The sequence below is a fragment of the Alternaria novae-zelandiae genome, assembly GCF_023758075.1.
Source record: "Alternaria novae-zelandiae strain BMP 2774 chromosome Unknown scaffold_7, whole genome shotgun sequence".
Lineage (NCBI taxonomy): Eukaryota > Fungi > Ascomycota > Dothideomycetes > Pleosporales > Pleosporaceae > Alternaria > Alternaria novae-zelandiae.
In genome coordinates this window covers 545,494-570,945 of record NW_026056967.1, presented here as the reverse complement: position 1 = coordinate 570,945, position 25,452 = coordinate 545,494, and the positions used below count along the sequence as shown (strand labels likewise).

General features: G+C 52.5%; 5 protein-coding genes across 5 annotated transcripts; 3 read left to right on the top strand and 2 right to left on the bottom strand.

Moving 5' to 3' along the window:
• Window positions 1-1,566: 1,566 nt before the first annotated feature.
• On the top strand, window positions 1,567-3,111 carry J4E88_004195 (uncharacterized protein; the record flags this gene model as incomplete). The annotated part of the gene is made up of 1 exon (XM_049397842.1): window positions 1,567-3,111. The coding sequence occupies one exon, from the start codon at window positions 1,567-1,569 to the stop codon at window positions 3,109-3,111; it is 1,545 nt and encodes a 514-aa protein (XP_049256287.1).
• A 66-nt stretch (window positions 3,112-3,177) lies between these two features.
• Window positions 3,178-4,986, bottom strand: J4E88_004194 (uncharacterized protein; the record flags this gene model as incomplete). The annotated part of the gene is made up of 4 exons (XM_049397841.1): window positions 3,178-4,106; window positions 4,169-4,420; window positions 4,472-4,638; window positions 4,694-4,986. 4 exons carry the CDS (start codon window positions 4,984-4,986, stop codon window positions 3,178-3,180), a joined length of 1,641 nt encoding a protein of 546 aa, XP_049256286.1.
• A 1,283-nt stretch (window positions 4,987-6,269) lies between these two features.
• On the bottom strand, window positions 6,270-7,775 carry J4E88_004193 (uncharacterized protein; the record flags this gene model as incomplete). The annotated part of the gene is made up of 1 exon (XM_049397840.1): window positions 6,270-7,775. One exon carries the CDS (start codon window positions 7,773-7,775, stop codon window positions 6,270-6,272), a length of 1,506 nt encoding a protein of 501 aa, XP_049256285.1.
• Window positions 7,776-15,481: 7,706 nt separating this feature from the next.
• Window positions 15,482-20,083, top strand: VPS10 (vacuolar protein sorting/targeting protein PEP1; the record flags this gene model as incomplete). Its single annotated transcript, XM_049397839.1, has 4 exons — window positions 15,482-15,928; window positions 15,978-16,168; window positions 16,216-19,410; window positions 19,462-20,083. The coding sequence occupies 4 exons, from the start codon at window positions 15,482-15,484 to the stop codon at window positions 20,081-20,083; spliced, it is 4,455 nt and encodes a 1,484-aa protein (XP_049256284.1).
• Window positions 20,084-22,751: 2,668 nt separating this feature from the next.
• Window positions 22,752-24,167, top strand: J4E88_004191 (uncharacterized protein; the record flags this gene model as incomplete). The annotated part of the gene is made up of 1 exon (XM_049397838.1): window positions 22,752-24,167. One exon carries the CDS (start codon window positions 22,752-22,754, stop codon window positions 24,165-24,167), a length of 1,416 nt encoding a protein of 471 aa, XP_049256283.1.
• Window positions 24,168-25,452: the final 1,285 nt, after the last annotated feature.

Genomic DNA, 25,452 nt, shown 5'->3' with positions numbered 1-25,452 from the left:
AAGGGAAACCCGCAACATTAAGCTGACGACACTCCGCGAGTGACATTTCCGTTTGCAAGCAGCCGATGAGTCCGAGGCCCAAATACAGGTTCTTCAACGAAGGTAGCACGAGAGGTAGCAATGATATCCCCCCTACAACATCCCGCTTGATCTGCATAAGAATCAAGTTGTGATCAGAGGTTGCTCTCGCACCCAGTCGTATAAGGTAATCAGACTAGTCCCTCGGTAAGTTTGGCTTCACCATTCGAAGGTTCTCAAGGCTTACGGATAAGATGTTTGGGTTCATCAGACCATTCACAGTGACCCGAGGTAGGTAACCATTCTCGATTCGCTGTCGAATTTCCATTGGAACCAAACGTCGGAAGGTACGGAAGAGGAATCGATGTGGCTGTGCATCGCTGACGAAGGTCCACCAAAAAGTCGGTCCTGTAAGATACTGCAAGGCTTGATGATATGCGTCGGCTGAGTACTGATCTTTCAACTTCGCGAGGAAGTCGACAGCTGGTGCATCGAGTCGATCTTGGTCATTGGGGAACAGCTTGATCTTTACATCGCTGCTGCCGTCGCTTGCTGCCCACTTGAAGATCATATGTTTGATCTCTAGTGGTAAAAGTTCGTCAAATGCTTTTGAGAAGGAGATATTCTTGGAAGACATGTCGGGTACGAGTTGTGCTTGTGGTAGTCTGATCGGGCGTATTGTTGCTGGTTTCCGAAATCGAAATCGACAAACTTTATGATTTGCAGTAGCTATGGAATCGTTAGGTGGAGGATAGGAAGAGAGCCCTGTGTGTCAGAATGTCTCTCAAATAGCTCGACCATAAAGTCTCGTTGTGCCGGCAGATATCCTGTTGTTATACTCAACCTGTACCTTCACCTTCGGCGGTCACCGTACATTCTCACCTTTACTAGTCACCTTCATCATGCCATCTCACTTGACGAAGGTGAGTATCTAATCGCGTAAGAAACAACTGCTCACGACAACAATACGGAAACGTAACCTTGCCATAGAGCCATTCCCTCAATTGCGTGTACCAAGACCCAAGCCCACGTAGATTCATAAGATCTTTTGTTAGTGTTACAGTTATCGTTCAAGACTCGTTCACGTAAAGTGTCGCGCTGGTAATGAAGCTGTTCAAGGCACGCGACGCGCCCTCGAAAGCGCAGGAGCCGGGCGATGACGAAACCTGGCCCCACTTTTACCGCGGGGCAGCCTCGGCCGCGCAGCATCTCCAAACCAGCACAGCGAACGTCGGTAGTAACGCCGTTAAGGTCGCTCAAATATGATCTAGAACGCAATTTAATGGAGTCGCGCGTATGCAGGCAGCGCCACAGGTGAGTCAGGCAAGATGTAGCTTCCAAGCTTAAACCCGTCTCGGGTTTAACGCCCACACTAGCAACGCGGGTGGTCACCAGTCTTTTGAAGGATGAGATCTTTTCCGTGCTTTTCCGTTTCTTTTCATCTTTTCTTCTCGACATCTATAAGCAGTCGACGTTGAGTTTGCACTTTTACGGAAGGTCAACTCGCGTTCTCTGAACCAACACGCGGCACAGTCCAACATTGCCACCATGACTCCCACGGCGATATCGCGGATCGCTGGATTCCTCGGCATCACATCACTCAACGCGACTGGACGAGATGCATACATCATCATCACACTGCGATCATTGAGAATGTTCACGGCTGGCATTCCGTCGCTGATTCTCGCCCTCTTCTTCTCCTCGCTCAAATTTCCGGATTCGAGGATCGGGGTCTTCATGACATTGACATTGCTCGGAGATGTCCTACTGTCATTGCTGCTCACTCTCGTGGCGGACAAAATAGGCAGGAGAAGGATTCTGTTCATGGGCAGTGTGATGATGGCTTGTTCAGGCGTCGCATTTGCGCTGTCGGAGAACTTCTTCATTCTTTTGGTTGCGGCGGTGTTCGGCATCATTTCTGTCACCGGTGCTGACTGTGGTCCTTTTAGGGCTGTCGAGGAGAGCATGTTGAGTGGCCTAACAGACGAGACAACAAGAAGCGATGTACTCTCGTGGTATGTCACAGCGACAACATTGGCAGGGGCCATTGGCGCAGAAGTCGCAGGGAGAACGGTAAATGCTCTCGAGAAGAGCAGCGGTAATGTGACCAAGGCATACCATGCCCTGTTCTGGGGCTATGCAGCCTTCGGAGTGCTTGGGAGCATCCTTTGTCTGGGTTTGAGTAGCAGATGCGAGGCTGCAGGTGAGAAACGGGCGGAGATGCAAGAGCGAGGACGTGGTGGGGGCCATGGCGAAGAGGAAGAAGTGCTACTGGAGGCGATGACGCCCAGCACCACAGACGGCTTCGATCAAGACCGCGAGAACGTAGGAAGACCAGCGGGTGTCAGGAACCCGCCATCGCAAAAGAAAGCAAGCTACTTTAGTCAGATCTCGCAGAGTACACGATCCGTCATGTACAAGCTCTGGATCCTCTTAGCTGTTGACAGTCTAGCAGACGGCATGACACCTTACTCCCTGATGAACTACTACGTCGACCAAAAGTTCCACGTCTCAAAGTCTACGCTTGGGGATATTACCTCGGCTTCGCAGTTTCTCTGCGCAGTTGGAGCTATCTTCGCCGGACCATTGGCCAAACGCATAGGTCTCATCAACACCATGGTCTTCACCCACCTCCCATCGTCGATCGCCAGCGGCTTCATCCCATTACCTTCAAAAGTCGGTTGGACAGTGGGCCTGCTGCTATTCCGAGCTTCCCTCAATAGCATGGATCAAGCACCGCGTACAGCTTTTATTGCAGCAGTCGTGAAGCCTGAAGAGCGTACGGGTGTCATGGGCATCACTAGTATGCTGCGCACGTTAGCCATGAGCGTCGGGCCATCAATCACAGGCTTCCTCTCCGGTAGCGATAACTTCTGGGTGGCTTTCGTGGCTACGAGTATTTGTAGGATCACCTACGATATTGGATTATGGATGTTGTTCGTAAACGTCAAGGTAGAGAAGGACGTTGGAAGAGAAGACGATAGGGATAGCGTCGATGATGATGCTTGGAATGGATTGCTCAGCGACACAGAAAGTGACATCAGTAGCGAGGGGGGAAAGAGCAAGGATATTGATCGCGAAAGTAGGGTATAACCCAAATATTGTATTGAGTGAGGTGTTGCTTTGCCTATCGAAGCATGATCAACATCGCCTTTCAAACTAGCATGCAGCCTTCTCTGCTCCAAGCATTGTGCTATCCCGATTATCAGTAAACAATTTGACCTTTACCGCTCTTGCCTGTCTCTTCTGAGCTGGCAAACTGTCTTTAGTACCGAACCTCTCCTTAGTATGATGATCCAAGCCGTGTAACAACGGCACAAGCGCACTGCTTTTCCACACTTGCGTACCAGACGTATGCGTCATCGTCATCGTCGCGAGCAAGAAGATCAGAGTGGCCACGACAGCCGCGATCGGTAAGACAGCAAAACCCCATCGGATGTGGACATAGGACTCTACCGTTATCGACTTGCCGTTCGTATCAACAGCGCCATTGAAGCCGCGAAAAGCGGTTGTCATCGATACGGCCAAGTCGCTCATTAGCATATTGAGTCCATCGGCGTACTCGTAGTAGTTCCAGTAGAACGCGGTGACAATATCCGTGTCGAAGAAAGTCTCGCCTGATGAGATACCGACTGTGAGATTGACAACTACGGCGCGGTCTGGATCGGTGACACTTCGGGTGAAATCGCTAGTCGTACGGGTGGCGGAACCGTTGGTAAAGATTGCACTAAACCATCCGCGTATGCTCAAAAGCGCTTCCATGCCGAGCAAGTACGCAGTGTCATCAGAATTGCCAGTGATGTAAACACCATAGTCGGCGGCAGGATCGGGGGAGCTCATGTCGATGACAGTGTGGTTGAGAACAGAGTGCGTGACATTCTCTTGGTGCGTACCGTTTGTGACCGATGCGGACAGCGTATTTGCACATGCTTGCAGGCTGCATTGTGATGCCCAAGGGTTCAGAGCGTTGGGTGTATCTTGAAGCTCTGTACCCATGAAGATGAGTCGGATTATCGTGGAGTGGGGCATGTCGCCATACGCCGACGGGATGAAGGATGTCATACTGAATACATCGGAGCTCGTGTTGACTAAAAAAACAGTGTAAGCAATAAGTACCCGCCAATTTACAGTTTGCACATGCGAAACTTACGATGAGCTCCCTGTGGTACTTGCCATCCGCATGAGGACATGTTTGGCGATGCACCCAATTCAGGTGGACAGTAGCGCGTCATGAGCGGAGTGATGTCTGTGCACTCATGGCAAATAGCCAGCGTCTCGAAGGGTTCCCAGGTGCAAGTACCACTCTGGCACTTGAATGGTAGTGACGCAGCAGGTCTATTGTTCTCCGCGAACAAGCCGTTGTAGACTGCGGCTTTAAGTGGGAGAATTGGCACGAAACCCGCTAGAAACCTACGTCAACGAATGATATCGAAATGCGCTCAATGCTACTTACTCGTGCTGGTGTTACCCGGTAACGCAGGGGTGAAGTTGAGGGCTCTAGGCATGATGGCGCCAAAGTCGCTTTCCACGTTACGGATTTTGTAAGTTGCGATCTGCTGTGCGAAAGGCCCAAGGGCGAGACCTATAACAGCGACGATAGCGCCGAAAGACCCGAGGAATCTGATGAAGCATTCGTCAGTCATCTGTCAACCATGTCCTGAGCTGAGAAACGTACCCTCCTCTGGCAGTCGCCAGCAGTTTGATAGAGCCCCACGAACCACGACTAGCGTCATCGAAGGCCTCCATGTCAGATAATGGAGCCGATGTCTGCTTGAAACGGATCCATTTCGCCTGCGATAGTCCACTCGACAGGCAAACCGACATTGCAGCGTTTGCAAAAGTAGCCAACAGGGCAATGAGAGCGTTCAGAGTTATGCTGTAAGGCCAGTCTGGCAATGCGTGTCCGTTGTATTTGGCTACCACGCCGACAATGGCGGCGACAGCACCCAGCCCGATTGCGACAGCCATGATCTCGAAAGCCCAAGACCGCGCACGGGACGCGCCAGCCTTGCTGTCAGACTTTGTGCTACATACCTCCGACGACGTCACAGCTGTGCTGTTGGTAGACGAACTCCAATGCGTTATATGCTTCTTGATAGAAGGTGATTTAACAGTCGAACGTGGACTCGTGGGGCTGAAATCGAAGTCTCGTATCTCTTCATAGTTTTGCAGGGTGGACGAAGGCGGAGTGTAGTCCTCGTTGACCGGCGTCACTTCCACGTTGTGCTGTAATTTGGGTAGTTGCTGGTACGCCATCGCGAGGCTGAGGCTGAGGCTGAAGCAGGTAGTACCCGAAGATGAGCCCTAATTGCAGTGTTTCACAATGCGGCGAAATGCTCAGGTCTGAGTAACCTAGATATCTATGAATATATAAGGGATTTCCGCTTTGGTCAGCCGCTGTATAGTGCCGCTCCTTCCAAGCATGATAAGCACAGATAGCCCGCTCTCAAGAAATGGTAAGCTTATGCCGCCATGCCCACGTTTGGGGTTCAGCTCATATAGCGCCACATTGATGCAGCTTTGTGGTGCGGGCGTACTGGTTGTTATTCGCCAGTCACGCTGCAAAGATTACTTGCCACATGCGAGGCCCTTGTATTAGGCACTGATTGTCTTGGAAACAATGGAGGATGTTGGCGATAAGCAAGGTGGCGGCGCAGTATGTTCATGGCAGTTCGGCCAAGAGTGCCTCGTGGAGCAAGCGTAGTAGATGATCGGCAAGACCATGCAGAAGCTCTAGATTGCATTCACCTCTCGGTGTTCATACTCCGAGCCTGATCCGCATCATTGGCAAGCATCCTCACTATATATAGAGAAGCTACTGCGATGCCCGCACTTTCCGCCCCATCCTCGGTCGACATAGCTTCATCCGGCGTTTGCGATCTTGGCAAGATATGCCTCCAGAAATGCGCTAGAGCACCATTTGATGGTACATGGTATGCGAACAGGTCTTATCGCGCGGGGCTCGCGCAACGTCTAGGAAGGATTGCCGTGCACATCGTGGTGGAAAGGGCCTCCCTGGTGGCTGTCGAGGTGGGGCCGAACACCACCTGGAGTCCTGGACACTTGAGCCGGCTTGGCGCAAACACACAATCAGCACCAACAGACAACCTATGCTGCAATTTTGTCGATGCATGCGACTATACAGAACAGGCTTAGCTGCACGGGTTCTAGTATGAGGCGTAGACGCAGGGCGATAGGGCGGCATGGCCGTGGACAGAGGTATGGTTGCTGTGTCACAGCATGGCGAATGCTCAGAAGTCTTCGTCTTCGTCATCGAAGTCGTCCTCGGCTAAGGTGGCTGCGGCGTTCGTAGCATCCAGGTAGGCTTTAATGTGCGCGATGGTTTGCTTCTGAGCCTTCCACCTTATCAGGTTCTGGCTCTCGCGATCCACGACTTCCTTGGACCAAGTCATCGGGTTGGGATCAATGTCATGATCGATTTCGATACGACCTAGGCTTAGATTTGGTAAACCGAGCAAGCTCTCCTGCCATTTCTTGAATTGCTCGTCGACCTCCGCCACTTCCCTGTGCATTATAGCTCTTTCCTCTTTCATTGTGTACAATGCATCTCGTTCCCGAGATGACATTGAAGCTTCTCTTCGCAAGAGCATGAGGGTTTGAGCGGCATTGCGCTCGGCAAGTTCCACATCTTCGTAGTCCCGGATAACGGTCATCGAAGAGTATTTGCCCCATAATGGGGTCATGTTGTCCATCTTCCAAATGTCTCTACCGTGCTTGTTGTTACGTGGATTCAACTTCGAACGATAGCGCTTACGTCGCATGTCTCGAAGGCCGTCCTCTAGATGGCTGTATGTAAATTCGTCTTCTTCGGTGTCTTTGAGTAACAGGTTCAGAGCTCGTTCTTCTCGAAAGACATTCTTCAGCATACGCTTCCAATTCGTAACCCGGACAATGATGGTGTCTTCGTCTTCGCGCTCCACCAGTTCAATATCCACGTCTTTCTCGTCTGCCATGCGAAAATCCACAACCGTTGGGCCTACTTTGACACACCAACGTAGCTGCCCGTGCACTGAAGATGGCTTTCGTAAATCAAGACATCGTACGGTATGGTGCCACCACGGATTGTCGGGTTCAATCTCGCCGACACTGCGGACAAATGTGTCATACCAGGACTCCTTGATGCGAAAGTACGCATTTTGTGGATCCCATACGGCTTGGTTGCCCACGCGCTCGTCTAGACGTTCGAAAGTCGCGTGGACAAATGCCAAGTCCCAGTAATCTTGCGCATTGAGTTGCTCCATGAGTTCACCTTCTTTCGGTCCGAGATAGCCGATCAACTCCACACGTTGGATGTGATAATAAAGCACAGACGTGTCAATCACTTCTTTGAAGGCTTTGCATACGAGCCGGTGGTCCAAGATGTCCGCTGGGTCGGCGTTGTCAAGGACGGTCAAAAGGACTTCGGCAGGTAGAGTCGGTAGCTGAGATGGGGATGCTTTCTGGCTTGCTGCAATGCTGCTCAAAAGTAACTCGTGATCTCTGCCCTTCTCTGATGGCTGAGATGTAGCTGGAAGATTGGACGGATCGCTCTCGTTGTCTTCTTCATCGTCGTCGTCGTCCAGGACCACACGACGCACTCTTTTGTGTGTTGTTGTGGGCGAAACATCGTCAGATCCCGAATCGGAGTCGTCCACGACTAGCGGTCGTTTGCGAGGAGATATTTGGGGAGCTCCAACACTTTCCTTCTCGCTCTCGGACTCCTCACGAACAATCCGGCGATTCCGGGGGCTCACCATCTCGCATGTGACTTGCGTTGGCAGGGAAGGCAGGGTGTATGACGATGTGCACAAGTTAAATGCAAACGATATCGGGATGATGTATTTCCAGTGGAATTGAGGTCAGTGGTGATAACACGTTGGTGTTGATGCAAACAGGAGAGCACAAAGAGCAAGGTGGGCCAGCCCGAAGTCGGTGGGGACTGCTGCAGGAACCCGGCGAGTCCATCCAATCACGCATCGAATTGCCGGTGGTGACCGACCCCAGCGTCATCACCTTCCCTGTTTCTCCAAGGTCTGCGCGTTTGAGTTGTAGCGCTGGTCCATTCGAACTCGTCTCGTAATAATTCGATAGCAATGATTCTGAAGCGTACTCTGGCTGGGTTTGTGATGACGACGCCGATTTGGCGGCGGCAGTAATCGTGTTTCGTCTCCGTCTTCAACGTGACGGTTCAGCACATACGACGTGTTCGTCGTGCTCAAGATAGCGTACGCTGTTTCAGATATCGCGAACACGACTGAAGTTTGAGATACAAAGGAATTGGGGATTGACTCTTTTGCTGACAGGGCGCTGTATCCGCCTGCTTCCGTGACTACACGCACCGATCGTCGCTGGGACACCACATCGATCGCGGGTATACGCAGAGCTTTAGCACTAGACATATGAATGTTCGCATCGTGGTCATTCATCATATTTGGGTAGCGCGTTGGCGTTGATTGACATTTTCCCAAACCCAAAGGGATCTGATGAACGCTCTAGTAGAGAGCAGACCATGTGTGCTAGGACCATAATGGCATTGTCGTATCTACGAGGCTTGTGTAAATTTGTAGCGCACCCAGCATTCAAAACCATGCGAATTCTTGACCTTCACCGAGACAGGCAACCACAGCAGAGATCTTACATCCTTATCGGACTGCATACGCACCAAAGGAACGGATCAGATGCGGTTCTTTAGATCTTTCATGAGTCTCTCGAGGACTGTGTCGGTAAACGCCCAAACGGTTGAGCTGTATTGCGCTCCCCAAGCGTATCCGGTATACCACATATTTCTATATCCCTGCAGGGCATATAAGTCTTGAACAAAACCTGCTCGAAACCGCTCAGCTGACCGCGGCCACCAAGGGCGGCTATGATCCGAAAGCGCTTTGAATTCCGCTTCGCAATCCGCGGGGACAGTTCCAACATCCTGCATCTGCTTGACGCTTTCCAAGACTATATTTGTGAAGGCGTCCGGAGATATCGTGTAGTTGGCGCCGAAGACGACTCGGAAGAGACCTTGGCCTGGAGGCCCTGTCGAGTCTAGACGCAGACTGTATGGCCAGTCTTTGATCGCAAGCTGATCAGCCGGTACCGCTGCCGAAGGCAAATACGTGATGGAGTAGTTTTCTGGTAAACAAGGCGCCTTCAGAATTCCTACGAAGTTGGCCTCTTCGATCCAGTTTGAGAAGGCAGCCGTTTCCTTGTTGTTGAGATGAAAAGGAGCCAAATTTTCCAGGCTCGGGCCTGCGGTATACAGAATACGACGTGCCTTGATGATGTAGCTGGTATCGCCCTGCTTTATTAATAGCCTCATCCCGTTCTTGGTTCGCTTCACATCCTGAACGTTGCTCGATAATAGTACGTCCGGCTTAAGGAGCTCGAGCGCGCGTTCGTAGAGGACACCGTTATTGCCAACAGGTCTGAAAAGTGTGCCGCTCAATAGACCTAAGAACAGTAAGCTAAGACCCCCAGCGAAAGAGAGTCTCAATTTGTGAACAAGCCTGCAACATCGACTGACCTTCCGTAAGTGAGGCCCCAAAAGCCTGTAAGACGGTGAGCGTCAAAAGATTGCGAATGCCTCCATAGCCCACACCAGATATTACGACTATCCGTGGAACGGCGGCTTCCAACTGATGGAGCTTAGCAAAATCACCGAATGGCGTAAGAAGATCTTCAGGAATATCTGCTGGAGATGGAAATTGCCAGAGGCCGGGCTCCAATATATCTCTGTATTTCGACGTGATCGCAAGCCATCGCTGCAATGCTTCGTTGGTTGCATTTGCACTCGGGGCGCTGTAGTCCTCCAGTTCCTCACCCGTCTCGACATCGATATTGAGTGCCGTCAACCTCTGATTAGTAGGGATCACCGTATAAACCCCAAAGCGTGTAAAGAAATCGGTAGCCGGTCCGTAAGGTATATAGCTTTGGACTCCGTAATCAATCGAAATGTTTGTTTCGGGAATGTGGTAGGTGCTAGTGTGACCACCCAGATTTGGTCTGGGCTCGATGAGCACTATGCTCGTGTTTAGGTCTTCGCGAAGTCGAACGGCGGCGTACGTCCCCGATGCGCCTCCGCCGATGATTGCAACATCTCTGATCAGCTCGATATGATTTGGGGTAATTTTGCCCTCGGCAGTTGCCAACGTGACGTACGAATACAGAGAGCGCACCAATATATTGATCAATCGAGTCATGGCGAGGATGGGATCATAGGTAGCAGACCTAAGGAAGGCTCAAGGCCTACCTTAAGTATGACCTGACGCACTGTATGCAGCAGACGTCTTACCGGCTTCATCAATATTGCTAGTTGAGTGCACAAGAAAAGCCGCCGGAACAGCCGGAGTCGAGTAGGGAGTGGCTGTAGACGAAGCTCATAGGACATCCAGCACAAGGTGGGAGCTTCCAGTCATCGGTGGCGCCTGCGAGATGTATGGCCATGCACCTGGGCAGCTGAAGGGCCTTTCCGAGGAAGCGTGGTTTAAGTGTCGCTGGAAGATAGACGCATTAATGCATCCTCGCAGTGAGAAATTCAGGCGCCGCGATCGACCTGTTTCTCAGAGCTTGCTGCACACCTGGGCCAGGCGCAAGGCCGCCGTGTTTGAGAAGAGTTGGGATGCGGAAGCAGCAGTGGAGACACCCCCGGGCCCCGGAAGGCTTTCTTGGCACGCTAAAGCCACTCAAGTTAGGTAGCGCTGACGCCGACGCGCTGCTTACCCAGTAACACGCCATCTTCCATGTTGGCACGCGTCGCGACAAGTCAACTTCCTTCCTTTACGAGGCATGCCTGCATCTAACATGCATGATGATTACATCCACGCGACCACTCCAACAGCTAAGTGCGCCATGCGAGGAGCTACCCAGAGCCAACGCGTTCGATCGAGCGTGCACGTGTCGTGCCACGGAAGCTGTCCTCAGATCAGTGGAGACCATCATCCGCAGCACATTCTCGCGACAAAATAGAAAACTTACCGACTTAGCACATATCTTGCGCAACGGCTCATTAAGGCCGTTCGATTCGGCTCACCTTTTCCTCTTACGAAGGGGGATGGAGTGACCGGCAACTCAGAGCACGCGTTCGGGTGACTACATCGGGTCACAGTTGTTGTGATACCATGGCGACCTTCTCGGCTGATATCACAGATGTATCCGAACACCATCATCATGACGAACACCATCGAATCATCTCAAGGAAGACTGAACAGGCAACACACGAAGCCGATTCTGTTGTAAAGAAGAGATTCATGCCTGCGTAGCAACATCGCTAAGTTGACGATTATGAACAACGGGAGCATAGCACTTTCAGGAATACACGATCACTGTGAAGTGGTATCACTGTCACTTCATGTCAGATACGGCCTTTGCTGGAAAGCAGCAGTGTAACAACATTGCGGACCTGGTCATTCTTACCGTCTTCGTCGACTGTTCCGGTGAGCTGCAATAGGGATGCTCTCAGATTATAAAAGCTTCCTAGAACTGCGGTAGGAACCGTTGACTTCACAGGACAAAGACTCGTTATCCAGGCTTCTCACATCTTCGGGCACTTTGCGACAGTACTGACAATGTCTTCTATAACGATCATAGCAGGATTGCTGATCTTGGCGATGTCGCCCTCCGCCATTTCGGTCTTCGTATCTCCAATTTCTGTCACGTCTACTCTTTCCGAGACCACTACAGTGTCTGACTCTATATCCTGGTCAAATGCCTCTACCGCGAGCTCGTTCACGGACCCTACACACGCGATGGAGAATCACTCCATCGCTAACACAACGCTGACTTCAATAACGAACCAGAAAACAATCACGGAGACGTTGCCCTTGGAACAGGCCCCCTCGACTACTCTATCAGGGTCGCCACAATGGACGAATGCTACTGCATCTGGCTACGTCAACACTAGCACCATCATTGGACATGCAAGCAGGAGCACTATCTCTTCAGTATATTCCAGGAATGAAACACTAAGCCTCGTATCTTCGGCACCAGCTGTTACAGATACCAGCACGTTGAATCCCAATTCTTCCAACACACCTAGCTTGGAAACGCTCTTGACGACTAGAACCACACAACAAGAAGCATCAGGTTCATCGTCTACCGAATCAGCGGTGCTCTCAGGAAGTCTGAACTCTACTACACTTGATGAGCACTCCTCTTCGGCTTCATGGACGTCGCATGCTGGCGAGTCCACGATATCCACGACACCCGCCACGCCCCGAATTACCATGACATCGATACAAACCCCAATCGCACCTATAGTCTCATACACTATCGGTGGTCAGGTCTTCTCTACGATCATTACAGCTCCATTCGCAGCACCAACGCTAGTGATGATTACGACTGTGACCCTGGGGCAGACTGCAGTTCTGCAGTTTCTCTCCGGGGGCGCAATAGTCACACCTATGCCGATACACATTTCAAATGCACCTACTATGCCGACATTGAACCCCACTGGTTTCGAGATATCTTCTGCATTGACGATGGCGTCACTGCAGTGGATGGGTGTGGCGCTAGCTGTGCAAGACTGGAGCCAGAGTAGTATGGATCCAGCAAAGCAAACCGTGGTTGCAGAGGGTGTTAGCATGTTCATGGAAGAGATGGGCTCGCTCATGGGTCGAAAATCCCCCGACGAGGTGGATGACCACGACAATCATGACAAGAAAGATGGCTCATGCATACGGTCTAGCAGTGGGCTTCCGTTCATTGGGGATATCTTCAAAACGATTTCCTGTGTTGTTGGCATGGCGTCAGACATTAGTCATACGTTTGGTATGTTGATCATGGGGGCAATGGACGTTCATACAGCAATTTCGAAATCAGCTGTCCAGATGGCGGCTATTGTTGATGTGATCAAGTTTATGGCGAATCCATCCTTGAACACACCACCAGCAACCCCACCACTTTCGCTTCCTACAAGCAATGGGCCACATGTTACTGAGTCTGCACACGCATCCACCTCAATGCCGCTATCAAACTCCGAAATCTCGACTGATACTTCCCGTTCCAGCACTTCGGTATCATCTAGTGTTTCTAGCTCCATGGCTTGTGCTGTGCCAACTTCAGTCATCGGCGCTTTTCCAGAGAAATCGTATGCTAAGAAGCCCTTCTGTGCTCGATTTCAGCCATGCGGTATTTCCTGTAAAACATGCCTCCAAGATATCTATGTGGAGAGTATGGAAGGATCTGGCGGAACCATGGCCGATGGCGCATACAATAGGTCGGATACTCTCGACTCAGCGATTTTGGCACAGCTCGATCGTCCGGAGAGTACTACGGAAGAAGGCATCAACGCTTTTATGCGTTCCAAATTTGCTGATGCAAAGCATGCATTGGAAACAAATAACAAAGAGCGAGTCTTCGTTCCCCATGGCCACACGGGCACGGAGATTGGGAAAGGCGTTCCGTCTGCGCTATTTCGCACATACGACCACGCAAAAATGGTACTGGGTTTGGTAAATCTGTACGGATGCACGTCTGTGTTGGTCGTGTCAAAATCTGCAATATGGTGGTCCCATTTTTGGGAGCTTCCTGGCTTTCTAGCCTTGTATGATGAGGAATCCCCGAGCGATGGATGGTACAATACCTGGGATGAACCATTAGAGGATGAGGAAGAAGGCAACCCGAGTATCTTTCGAACCTACGTGCTCGACGTTTTGGAGTCAACGAAGAGCTGCTCTATGGACGAGGAGCCCAAGAGCTTTTTGAGTCTGGCATGCCACGTCGACAAAGCCTTCGCGGAAGGCGAAGAGCCACGAGTCATCGTTATCACCCCTAGGTCTTCATACGGTTCGGAGCTAGCGTACCCGAATCATATCAACGCCATCCGAAGCGTCCTGAGAGACAACGTTTTCAAAGACGTTAGTGAATATGATGATAACCATGTGGTAGTTGTGGCTTATGATCGGGGAATGGGTGAGGATCCAAACGCGAACCCACCCCATGAAGGAGGCGATCCAGAAAAGTATTCGTGGCTGGATGGCAAATTCATGCTACAGTTCGATCCACAGCATGAGCCAGACAGGGCTGCATTGGAGTTATGGGCCGAACAGAGTTCGCAGCCCGTTTTCTCTACTCAATGGTCATTCTCACAGACTGTGAGCAGCACAACTACAAGCCCACCGACAACTACGCCGAGCAACGTTTATACAACAGACTCGTCTTCTTTCACAACGATCGCGACTCCACTAGCTTCAAGTGTACCGAGACCCGGTATCAGTGGGATCCCAGGGTGCGCCTACGTGATTGCACAGAATGGACAACGCTGTGTCGAGGACTATTGCAGCTGCGGAGGTACCGTGGCACCCTTGTTGACCATGACCGTAGGTAGTACCCTGGAACTCAACTGCGAATACTCAACCCAACCAAGCTGAAACCGCTGTCCAGGTGACCCAACGGCGTCGCCAAAGTCTACGTCTGCATCGCTTACCACACCGTCTCCAACGCCCAGTCCACTTTATGAACAGGGTATCTGCAGGCTGCATATAAAGGAGTCAACTAGAAGGCGTGGGCCTGCTGAGTTGACTCTGGCTGTGTTCGACAACAGCGGCCATGCTCCACTTTCTTCCAGTCATCACGATGCTATGCGTTTCGGTGATATTGCTGTGATCGAAGACAGTAAAACGATATTAGGCTATCCAATTGAGGTCCACTTGGGCGAACCGGAATGGTTTGAGGATGTGTATGACTCTCTTAACATTGTCATCACTTTTGGCGATGTCGCGACCGTGTCTTTCCGAGATCAGGATGCATCGAAGTACCCACACTGTAATGTTGGAGGGTGGGATCGCAGTCTTTTTAATCTCAAAGCGCCCGTAAGTTCATCAACGAGATCTCGTGCATGAGCTGAATGCGAAAGTATACTGATTATGTGTAGAATCGTCAAGCAGACTGCTTCTGGGCATGTTGAGCGGCGGAGTTGATCGATCAGGTTGGGCTCGTAGATCCATGGCGAGTGAGCGCGCGGAGGGTCAGGCTCATGTAGTCGTAGTCGTAGTCGTAGTCACCGAAGCGTAGTTTCCGTTTCGAAGACGATTAATGATGAAGTTTGTAGTAGTCAAGTGTTGCATGACTGAGACGTGGGTGAAGGCGCCAGTCGCGTGCTGTTTCCGGCAATAAGAGTGACAGGGATGGTGGGTGCGGCGAGAAGCCGCGGAAGCCGTCACGACGCGCGGGAGGGCTGCTTGTGTACGTATCTGTCCAGTTGGCAGCCCATCATCGCGCACCTGCGCCTCGTAACCTAGAATTTGTTGCATTCCCCTGCATTGTTTCCCAGCCATTTCTACGCTTTCACAGCATCGTTTGCGCGCCGGTTACGCCTACGCCACCACGGCGCATCGACTGTTTCAGACTGCCAAGCGTCATCGGGGCTGCCATTGCATAGCTTCGAGGCTGTGATTGTTCCCGCAGCCAGCTGTTCTTTCGCTTTGCGCATTCACCAGACCCCATCACACACGTTTACCCTCGCCTCTATGCAACCATGAAATACAACAAGGGCCTCCTGCTGCCCGCCCTGCTGGCACTAGCATCCACCGCCGCCGCGAAGAAAGAGGACCCGCTCGTTGCGGTGACGCCATTCAAGAATGACCTCGTCAACCTCATGTACTTTGACGATTCCGGCGTCGCCTTGCTCCAGGAACTCGAGACGGGGAGCATCTGGCGGTCGCAAGATGCCGGCAAGGGCTGGGGCAAGATCGACGAGTTGCGCGGACTGGGCATAATCAAGAGTCCGTATGACAACAAGGTCGCGCTGGTCCTGGGCGAGAAGAAGCATTGGATCACGTACGACCGGGGAGACAACTGGGACAGCTTTGAGACGGAGCTTCCGCCGTCGCCGCAAGTGCCGGTCAACTGGCATGCGCAGGACAACAAGAAGATCATGATCCACGAGATTGAGAACTGCTTCACTGCGCCATGTCTTGGGCGAGTATGTGTTCCATGCCCTTTGTAGCAACTCAGCGACTGACCCAAACCAGACATACTACACAACCGATGGCTTCAAGTCAGAGCCCAAGGTCCTCGTTGACGACCGCCGCATGTGCCAGTGGGCCAAGGGCGCCGAGCGCTTCCTCGAAGGCAAAGACAAGCACGACGACCGGATACTGTGCATCACAAGAGGCAAATACTCGGACAGGTCAAAGGACTTCAGGCTCCTGATATCCGACGAGTGAGTGGCGACGGGCTAGAACCGCAGGCAACAGCTAACAGGCGCAGTTACTTCAAGAACGAGGAAGAGCCCGTCATGTCCTCCGGCCGGACCGTCCAGGGCATGGCCAACATGGCTGCTGTCAAGGGCTACATCGTCGCCGCCGCCAAAGCCGAGCACTCGAGCGAGCTCGCCCTCTACGTAACCCAGGACACCGAGACATGGCACCATGCCCAGTTTGGCGACCACAAGATTGAGGAAAACGCATACACCATCCTCGAATCGACCAACTACAGCATACAGGTCGACGTCACGACTTCCAAGTTCGTCGACATGGGCAACCTCTACACGAGTAATTCAAACGGAACCCACTTCACCAAAAACGTCGAACACACGAACCGCAACGAGGGTGGCTACGTCGATTTCGAGAAGATCGCTAACATACAAGGTGTCGTTCTAGTCAACACTGTGGACAACTGGAAGGAGGTGGAAAGGTCAGGCCGGGGCAAGAAGCTCAAGTCGCGCATCAGTTTCGATGACGGCAGGTCGTTCGAGAAGCTCACAGTCAAGGGCAAGGACACCGAGTTGCACCTACACTCTGTAACCAACCTGCATAACAGCGGGAGGGTCTTTTCGAGCCCAGCACCCGGTATCGTCATGGGCGTTGGAAACACTGGAGAGTACCTGGGCAAGTACACCGACGGCGATCTTTACGTCTCCGACGATGCGGGTCTCACTTGGGAGCTGGCACTTGAGGAGGCGCACAAGTACGAGTTCGGCGACCAGGGCTCCGTTCTAGTAGCCGTATTTGACGAGGGCGACACCGACGAGATCAGGTACTCATTCAAGCACGGACGAAAGGATACCTGGCAGAAGATCAAGCTTGACTACAAGATCCGCGCACGCGAACTCACGACCCTACCTGACTCGACGAGCTTGAAGTTCATGCTGTACGCATCCAAGAAGAAGAAGGAAGGTGGCGGCCGAGAACATGTCATTATCCACCTCGACTTTACTGATATGATGAAGAAGTGCGGCGACAGCGACTTTGATGACGAGTGGTCTGTGCGCAAAGATGCGGACGGTGACCCGAGCTGTGTCATGGGCCACAAGCAGTTATTCCGCAGGCGCAAGTGGGACGCCGAATGCTTCGTTGGTGAGGTCTTCAAAGACCCTACACCAAGCTTCAAGCCATGCGATTGTGACATGTACAGGGACTACGAATGCGATTTCGGTTTCACACCCACTGGAGAAGGCAAAGACAAAAAGTGCGAGCCTGACAACACATTCCGCCTACCGAGCGGCGCTTGCGAGGGTGACGCGAAGACATACAAGGGTAAGTCGGGATGGAGGAAGATACCCGGCGACCAATGCAAGGGCGAAACGGACAGAGACAAGGAAGTTGAGCGCGAATGCGACGACGCAGAGAAGCCACCACCAAAGAGTGATAAGATTACCAGCGAGATCACCAGGTTCAAGGGAGGCGAATTCTTGGAGCAATACTACCTCGAGGGTAACACCCAGAGTGACCCTGAGGGCAATGACCGGGACAAGGACGAAACAGTCGTTATGTTGACCGACGAGCGAACGGCTTACATCACTCACGACCATGGAAAGAAGTGGAAGAAGGCCGTCGATGATGAGGTCGTTCGGATCTATCCTCATCAGTACGACAACAACAGGGTCTACTTCCTAACCGCCGGTAAGAAGTTTTACTACTCTACAGATCGTGGACGTCATGACAGCATCCGCTCTCACCAGGCACCCGTCATGCCCAACAAGGAAAGGCTGCAGATCATGCAGTTCCATCCCAAACAGCAGGATTGGATCATCTGGATGGGCGGAAAGAACTGCGACAAGCTTGGTGACAAAGACTGTCATACTGTAGCCTACGTCTCACAGAAGAACGGTGAAGAGGAAAGCTGGGACCCGCTTGTACCTTATGTCAAGAAGTGCGCCTTCGTATGGCGCGAGGCCGGTCGAAGTGTCAAGGAGGAGCAGGTATTCTGCGAGCAACACACAAACGAGGAGATGAGCGCTCCACTTGAACTCATTTCCAGCGAAGACTGGTTCAAGAAGAAGGATGTCAAGTTCAAGTCTGTTGTAGAATTCGCGACCATGTCCGAGTTCATCGTTGTCGCAACAAAAGCCGATGATGGCACCCTCCACCTGGATGCCAGTCTCGACGCCAACACCTTCGCCGATGCCAAGTTCCCTCCCAAGTTCTTCGACGTCCACCAGACTGCCTACACAGTTCTCGATAGCTCCACTCATGCAGTCTTCCTCCACGTGACAGTCAACCCAGCACAGGACCAGGAGTACGGCTCTATCATCAAGAGCAACAGCAACGGCACGTCTTACGTGATGAGCCTGAGCGCCGTCAACCGGAACACAGAAGGCTATGTCGATTTTGAGAAGATGCAAGGTCTCGAGGGAGTTGCTGTCGCCAACGTTATCGTCAACGTCGATGAAGTCAACAAGGGGTCCAAGAAGAAGAAGCAAAGTCGTATCACACACAACGACGGTGCGGACTGGGAGGCTCTGCAAGCACCTGAGAAGGACTCGGAAGGCAAGGCATATGATTGCGACGTTTCGGATAAGAATAAGTGCGGTCTACACATCCATGGATACACCGAACGCGCCGATGCTCGGGAGATGTACTCTTCCCCGACAGCAGTTGGATTGATGCTTGCTGTCGGTAACGTGGGCTCAGAGCTGACCACCTTTGGCGAAGCCAACACGTTCATGACGACCGACGCAGGCATTACCTGGACAGAAATTAAGAAGGGCACCTACGCCTGGGAGTTTGGCGACCAAGGTTCCGTCATCGTCATTGTCCGCCGTGGAGAAGACACCGATCACGTCTACTACTCGCTTGACAGCGGTGCGAAGTGGAACCTATACCAGTTCTCCGATCACAAAATGCGCGTCGAAGCCATTACCACTGTGCCCAGCGACACTTCCCTGAACTTCCTCCTTTGGGGCAAGGATAGCAAGGAACTTGTTGCTGTCAACCTTGACTTCTCCGGTCTACCAGAGTTCAGCAAGCCTTGCGAGCTCGACGAAGAGCATCCCACAAGCGGTGATTATGACCTCTGGACCCCACAACATCCTCTACAGCAAGAGGAGCCACAATGTCTTTTCGGCCATGTAGCGCAATACCACCGCAAGAAGAGGGACGCCAAATGCAAGAACGGCCAGCGTATCGACAAGATGCACAAGATCGCCCGAAACTGCTCCTGCACCAGACGGGACTTTGAATGGTAACACCCACTTCTCACCTTTAACAGGCGACATAAGTTAACATTCAACAGTGCATACAATTACGAACGCGACGCAAGCGGCGACTGCAAGCCTGTTGCCGGTCTCGAACTCCCTGAAGCCTCAGCCGTATGCAAAGACAAGAACGTGAAAGAGTACTACACGGACGTCCGATTCCGCAAGATCCCCCTCTCTACCTGCGAAGGCGGCCGAGAGCTCGACAAGACGGGTGACGTGCAGCCTTGCCCCGGCTTCGAAGAGGACTTCCAAAAGAAGCACGGCATCGGCGGCTTCTCGCTCTTCTTGGCTATCGTCCTTCCTTTTGCTGCCGCAGGTGGTATCGGATATTATGTGTGGAAGCACTGGGACGGCAAGTTCGGTCGCATCCGCCTCGGCGATGGCAATGGAGGTGGAGCGTTCGACTCGGACCAACCATGGGTCAAGTATCCCATCGTCGCTGTATCAGGCCTTGTGGCTGTCGTCAGTGCGCTACCCCTACTCGTGGGCAGTGTGTGGCGATGGGCGGCTGGTAGAATGGGTGGCGGAGGTGGCTACGGGGGATACGGCAGGACGTATACTTCTAGAAGCAGTTTTGCGCGTGGCAGGGGTGACTACGCGGTTGTCGATCCCGACGAAGGAGAGCTGCTGGGCGATGAGAGTGACGAGGAAGTATAGAGGTCCTGTTATTAGATGATTCAGATGGACATGGGAGACTTGGTATTGGTCATGGTCATGGTTATGCTAGGTTGGTTGAAACGATGGGTTTGGGGAGGTGCAGGGTACGATAGGATCGAGTTTGTACATTCTTTGTATCAATCGAGCTGTTTGATGGCTATGTAAATGTAACGCGATATTCTCTTTCTGAAAAGACTACGCGTGTTGTTGTAGTGTCAGCTGGAGAGTGCGCAGAGACTCCTGCACAGGCAGAGCTGCATACCCTGCTTTGGCGGGTTCACGGGTGGCTAAAGCTTATCGCTTTCGCGTCTGTCAAGATGCTGTGCGTCATGAAGAGAGTTTAGTGTGCATCGCGTAGAATTCTCTACCCCAGCCGTTGGGCAGATAGAGTAACGGTGCGGTCTTCCGTGGTGCATCGACAATCTAAAGTCCGACATAGAGCGACCCCAACCACGACCATGCTGCTCCACAGTAAAGATCGGAAAATTTGACATTCCCTACCAGTGTTCGCCATAACTCCACATGGTTTCTGCATCGTTGGCTGAGGTAGATTGGATCCTGTAGATCTCCATCTAGTGGCGCGATGGAAACTTCCCCATCCATCTCCAAGCGAGGGATTGGTAGTGTGGTTTCAAGCGCCGCGCCTAATCCCGACTTGTGTGGCCATGATTCGAAGACCAAGCCACGATGCGGCGCACATAGATTGAGGGTCTCAGTGGTCGTCGTCCTGCGACCAGGGCATCCAAACCAATCTGCTGGGCCTTGCTGGACGTGAGGCGCAATTGTTGTCGATGGGCCAAAAGTAGGCCGCGGATCAAACATTGTCATCTTGTTTGTTTCTGACAGCTTTATGCCTCTTTCTTTGACAGGTGAGACTGCTCCTTACAGGTCATGGTTGTTTGTGCCGCAGTTCTTGTTGTTCAGGCTGAAGTAGTCTTGTAATTGGTGGTGCGCGGGTGGTGTTTCTTATGCGTGCTATATCTGACATCTCGAAACAGACCCTCGGGTGGTACGAGTCGAGGACGAAACGTTGGGGAACTGGACGCTGTGTTCAAGGCACTACGGCAAGGGCGCACGTCGTGAAGACGCTTCTGCCAGTACTCGGGGTGTGTGGCTACTGCATGGGACGTAGTTATGCACACAGACGCGGTACAATGTGCAGTGTGAAGAGTCGTCTGTTCCCAGTTACCGGGTGTGTAACGCCATCAGTTCGTACGAGTCCCCTTAATAAACATTGAAACGCCCCATTCGGATATGTGGCTCTGGGTGTTTAGTTTCCGGATGGTGGACGGCTTGACACATTGCGGAGAGAGACCGTTGTGTCGCGTCAAACTATGCACTCTCGACGGTGGCGACTGGATGCAGAGAGAGGAAAAGCCGTTGCGATGCCGAGTGGCTCAGGCATTGACGCGTTCATAGGACGCCACGGCTCTGCTGGCGGTCGTGCATGATCTTTGTACGCGCAGACGGGCCCCTTGGCCGTGCGGACTGTTGTCTGGATTTTCTTGCGTTGAGTGCAGGTTCATGCATCATGTGGGGATTGGCCCTGGGCGCTTGCCTGGTTTGGGTTGTGACGCAGGCCCACGCTGTTTCAGAAGCGGACAGCCAATCAAGCTTGAGTCGGCTAAGGCTGCTCCTTCCCTCTGTGTCAGTCAAACTACCAACGCGGCAGGGGCGAGTGTTTGCATTCAATTTCCGCATCTCCCATTTCAGCAACTCGAAAGCCCGGGAACGGTATTGTGCGACCAACAACGGATTGGTGCGCCCAAATAAATGAATGTTGGCCATGCAATACAACGTTGGCTATTGGCCAGTCGTCGCTCTACCACGAACAATCTCCCGAGGCGCCCCAATCGTGCGTCGAGGGTCCCTAGGGCCCGCCCTACCCCTGGTTAGCGATTTGATGCAGACCGTCGCGGCTTGGCTACCGGCGCGCAGTAGTGAATTGGGCCTGGTAGCTCGCGGGAACAAGCCCACAGCCAAGCCGTTTCACATGCGGAGGCTCCAACGATGAGCTTGGTGGTTATGGCCTGGACACTTGCGAAGCGAGTACATGAGGCCGTCTCGTCCGCCTGGGCAGGTTCCCATCACTCCTTCCCAACGGTCTTGGTCCTTCTTTGCTCCTACAACCCCACATTCACTTTCCATTCATTAGGAGTGCTCTGTCTCTCTCTTCAACACTCACTTTTTTCGTCTCTCACTCACTTTGCTTCCCTTCACCACCCTCCCTTTCTTCTTTTCGCGTGCTGGCACGTCTTGGCCGATACGCCTTCCTCCTCAGACACGTCCTGCCTGATACACGACTCCGTCGCACCTGCACGTTGATGTGAGTACCCTAGCTTTTGCCAACCCAAGGCTGCCGCACATTGTGTGCCTGCCCTACCTCAACCTACCATATACCTCGACCCCACACAGCGCTATTATAGCCCTTTTGTATGCTTGTCTTAAAAGGCGTAGCCCCAACACCGCTTATGTTCACGGTTATAAACCGACAAAGATGGTCGCTGGTCCACCACTTCACTAGTCGTTTGTTCACAGCAGGCCTGTCACTGACTTGCACTTGTAGCGTTCCTTCCACATTCATTGCCAGTGACTACCAGGCCCGCTACACTTTCGCTTCTACCCCTCCAACAACTTTTTACCGGACCGGATCCTTACCGTAATCAACATGAAGTCTTTCTTCGCTATCGCCGCCGGTCTCCTGGCCGCCAGCGCTTCTGTCTTTGCAGCTTCTGGACCCAGCAACCCCGGCTACATCAGCAAATACTCTCTACCCGCGAACCACTCCACGGAGACGAAGGAGTACATCGTCACTTGGTGGCGTAACGACACGGACGCCAGAAAGATTGACGACTATGTGGACCTCCTGCAGCTCAGCAAGACGGACAGTGTTCAGGCTGTATCTTCAGAGGGTGTCAACCCCCAGTGGGCCGTTATCATAATGTGCGACGAGCACGCCAAGATCTTCGCCGACATGGCAGAGATCAACGTCGTCGAAGAGAAGGCCGACGTTAAGTCCTTCGCGGAACAACAAGGCGCTCCCTGGGGTCTGCAGCGAGTCTCGAGCGCAGCCGGCGCTAAGGGATCCCCTCAGGACCAAGATTTTGTCTACTCTTTCGACGATTCAGCCCTCGGTGCCGGAGTCGATATTTATGTCATTGACACTGGTGTGCGCACTTCCCACGCTGTGTTCACCGGACGCGCTTCTGAAGGTTTCACCGCTACTGGTTCTTTCGTTGACGGTGATGGTCACGGCACTCACGTTGCTGGTACCGCCGGTGGCGCTAAGTTCGGTGTTGCTCAAGGCGCCAACATCATCGAAGTCAAGGTTCTTGGAGACGACGGCTCTGGTGCGTCTTCTGACACCATCAAGGGTATGGACTGGGTCATTGCCAACCACAACAAGCGCAAGGCACAGCCAGGCTTCGTCGGCTCCATCATGAGCATGTCCTGGGGTCTTCAGGGTACCGCCAACTCAGTCGATGAGATTATCCAAGGTGCTTCAGACGCTGGCATTCACGTTTCAGTTGCCGCTGGTAACGACGGTATTGACGCTTGCGGCAGCACTCCTGCTCACCTTGGTGGCAAGAACTCCAACGTCGTCACTGTCGGCTCTGTCAACATCGATAACGAGATCTCCACCTTCTCCAACATCGGTCAGTGCGTAGACATCTACGCTCCCGGTGAGCAGATTCTCAGCTCATGGGCCACTGGCGACGCTGTCATCAACTTCCTCTCTGGTACCTCCATGGCTTGCCCTCACGTCACTGGTGTCATGGCCACTCTCATGACCAAAGATGTTGCTGGACTTGGTCAGAACCCTGCTGCGCTCAAGGCCAAGCTCCTCGAGACTGCCCGCCAGGGTGACGTCAAGGGTAACACTGCAGGAAGCGCAAACCTACTCCTCAGCAACGGTGTTGATGGCAACGTTGCCAGGCGTCTTACCAAGAACTATGTCGTGCCAGACCACAGCGGTCTGAACGGTAGCCCAGCTGCCCGCGCCGCCGCTGCTGTCATCGCTAAGGACATCACCCTCGACAAGCGCTTCCAGCTTCACTCCCGGGAAGCCAAGCTTCGATTCTAGAGCAAGCAAGAGAGCATCACATGAGAGCATAGCGATTGCATGATACCCCTCATCGTTGGTACTTCTTGAGAAAAGTTACCGCGGCATTTCTGTCTCATCTTTGGGCTCTTCTAGCTGCCCCATAATAATCCAATGTACCTGCTTCAGCACGGACTGGTCTCTTTTTTTGTCATCAAGTGGGGAGTGTGTCGGATCTTAATTTCGCTGTCAATACTTTTATTCATCGCATTGACCGGCTGGGGTGAAGAAGGGCATTGGGTATTGGCTGTGTACGAAGTGATCCTGCTATGAACGATCTCATGCGCAGCCGCACCGGTGGGCTTCTAGCAGTATGTACTACATAGACGAATCTAGTCATTGTACATACCAACTTTTGCAGCTTTCCCAACTTTGCATCTGACAAATCTGTGAAGAATAGCGCATGTGGCTGTGACTACCATGATCTAACATAGTACTTCACGCTCATCGCGCGGACAACGACAAGCGCACTTTAGCATTACAAGGCGAACTCGTGTAGATGCCTGTAGACATTGACTCCACAGCCATCTGAAGCATTTATGCACCGCCACTCTGCCAAGCTGGCGGAAAGCGTTACAGGCTGCAGATAAAATACTCGCCTACCAGGCCGCCTGTCTGACATCCCCGATGCTGGACGTTGATCATACGGCAGATTCTGATAGTGTCTTGGCCAAGTCAGTGCGGCAAATGCAAGCGATGCTGGTCCATGCGGTTGCGTGCAACCTTGCGGTCAATCAGACAGTCGCTTAGTTAGAGAGTCGAAAGACGGGAGCGAACGTGGCCCAGACAATTCTGAAGTTTTTCTGGAAGCATATAGAGAGCGCTCTCTGAAACATCAGTGACCAGCAAAATCGTCGAGATCGAGCGACTTCTAGATCAGGCCCAGGGGGTCTCAAAGTGGACTAGCGCATCATTTGAGGGCGGGCGGTACCTAGGTACCCACCACCTCTCGCAACTCCTTGTGACCCCATCCAACCTGTCTACAACATCACAGTCTTGATTCGAACACAACCGTAGATGTCTCAACTCTGAATAGAGAGGGAGTCACTCCTCCATTCTGTTTTCTGTATCAACATGCCATGTCGATGGTCTGACTTTCTCCCGATCTCGCGACGTCGCAACGGCCCGAAATGGCTAGTGGAGTCCTGCCCATTTCGAGTGCGCTTGTCCATCGCAACTCGACTGTTCATGCGGCAAGTAGGTCTCTCAGGTGAATTATCACGCCTATTCACAATATGGTCCCTGGAGACTTTGAAGATGGCACAGC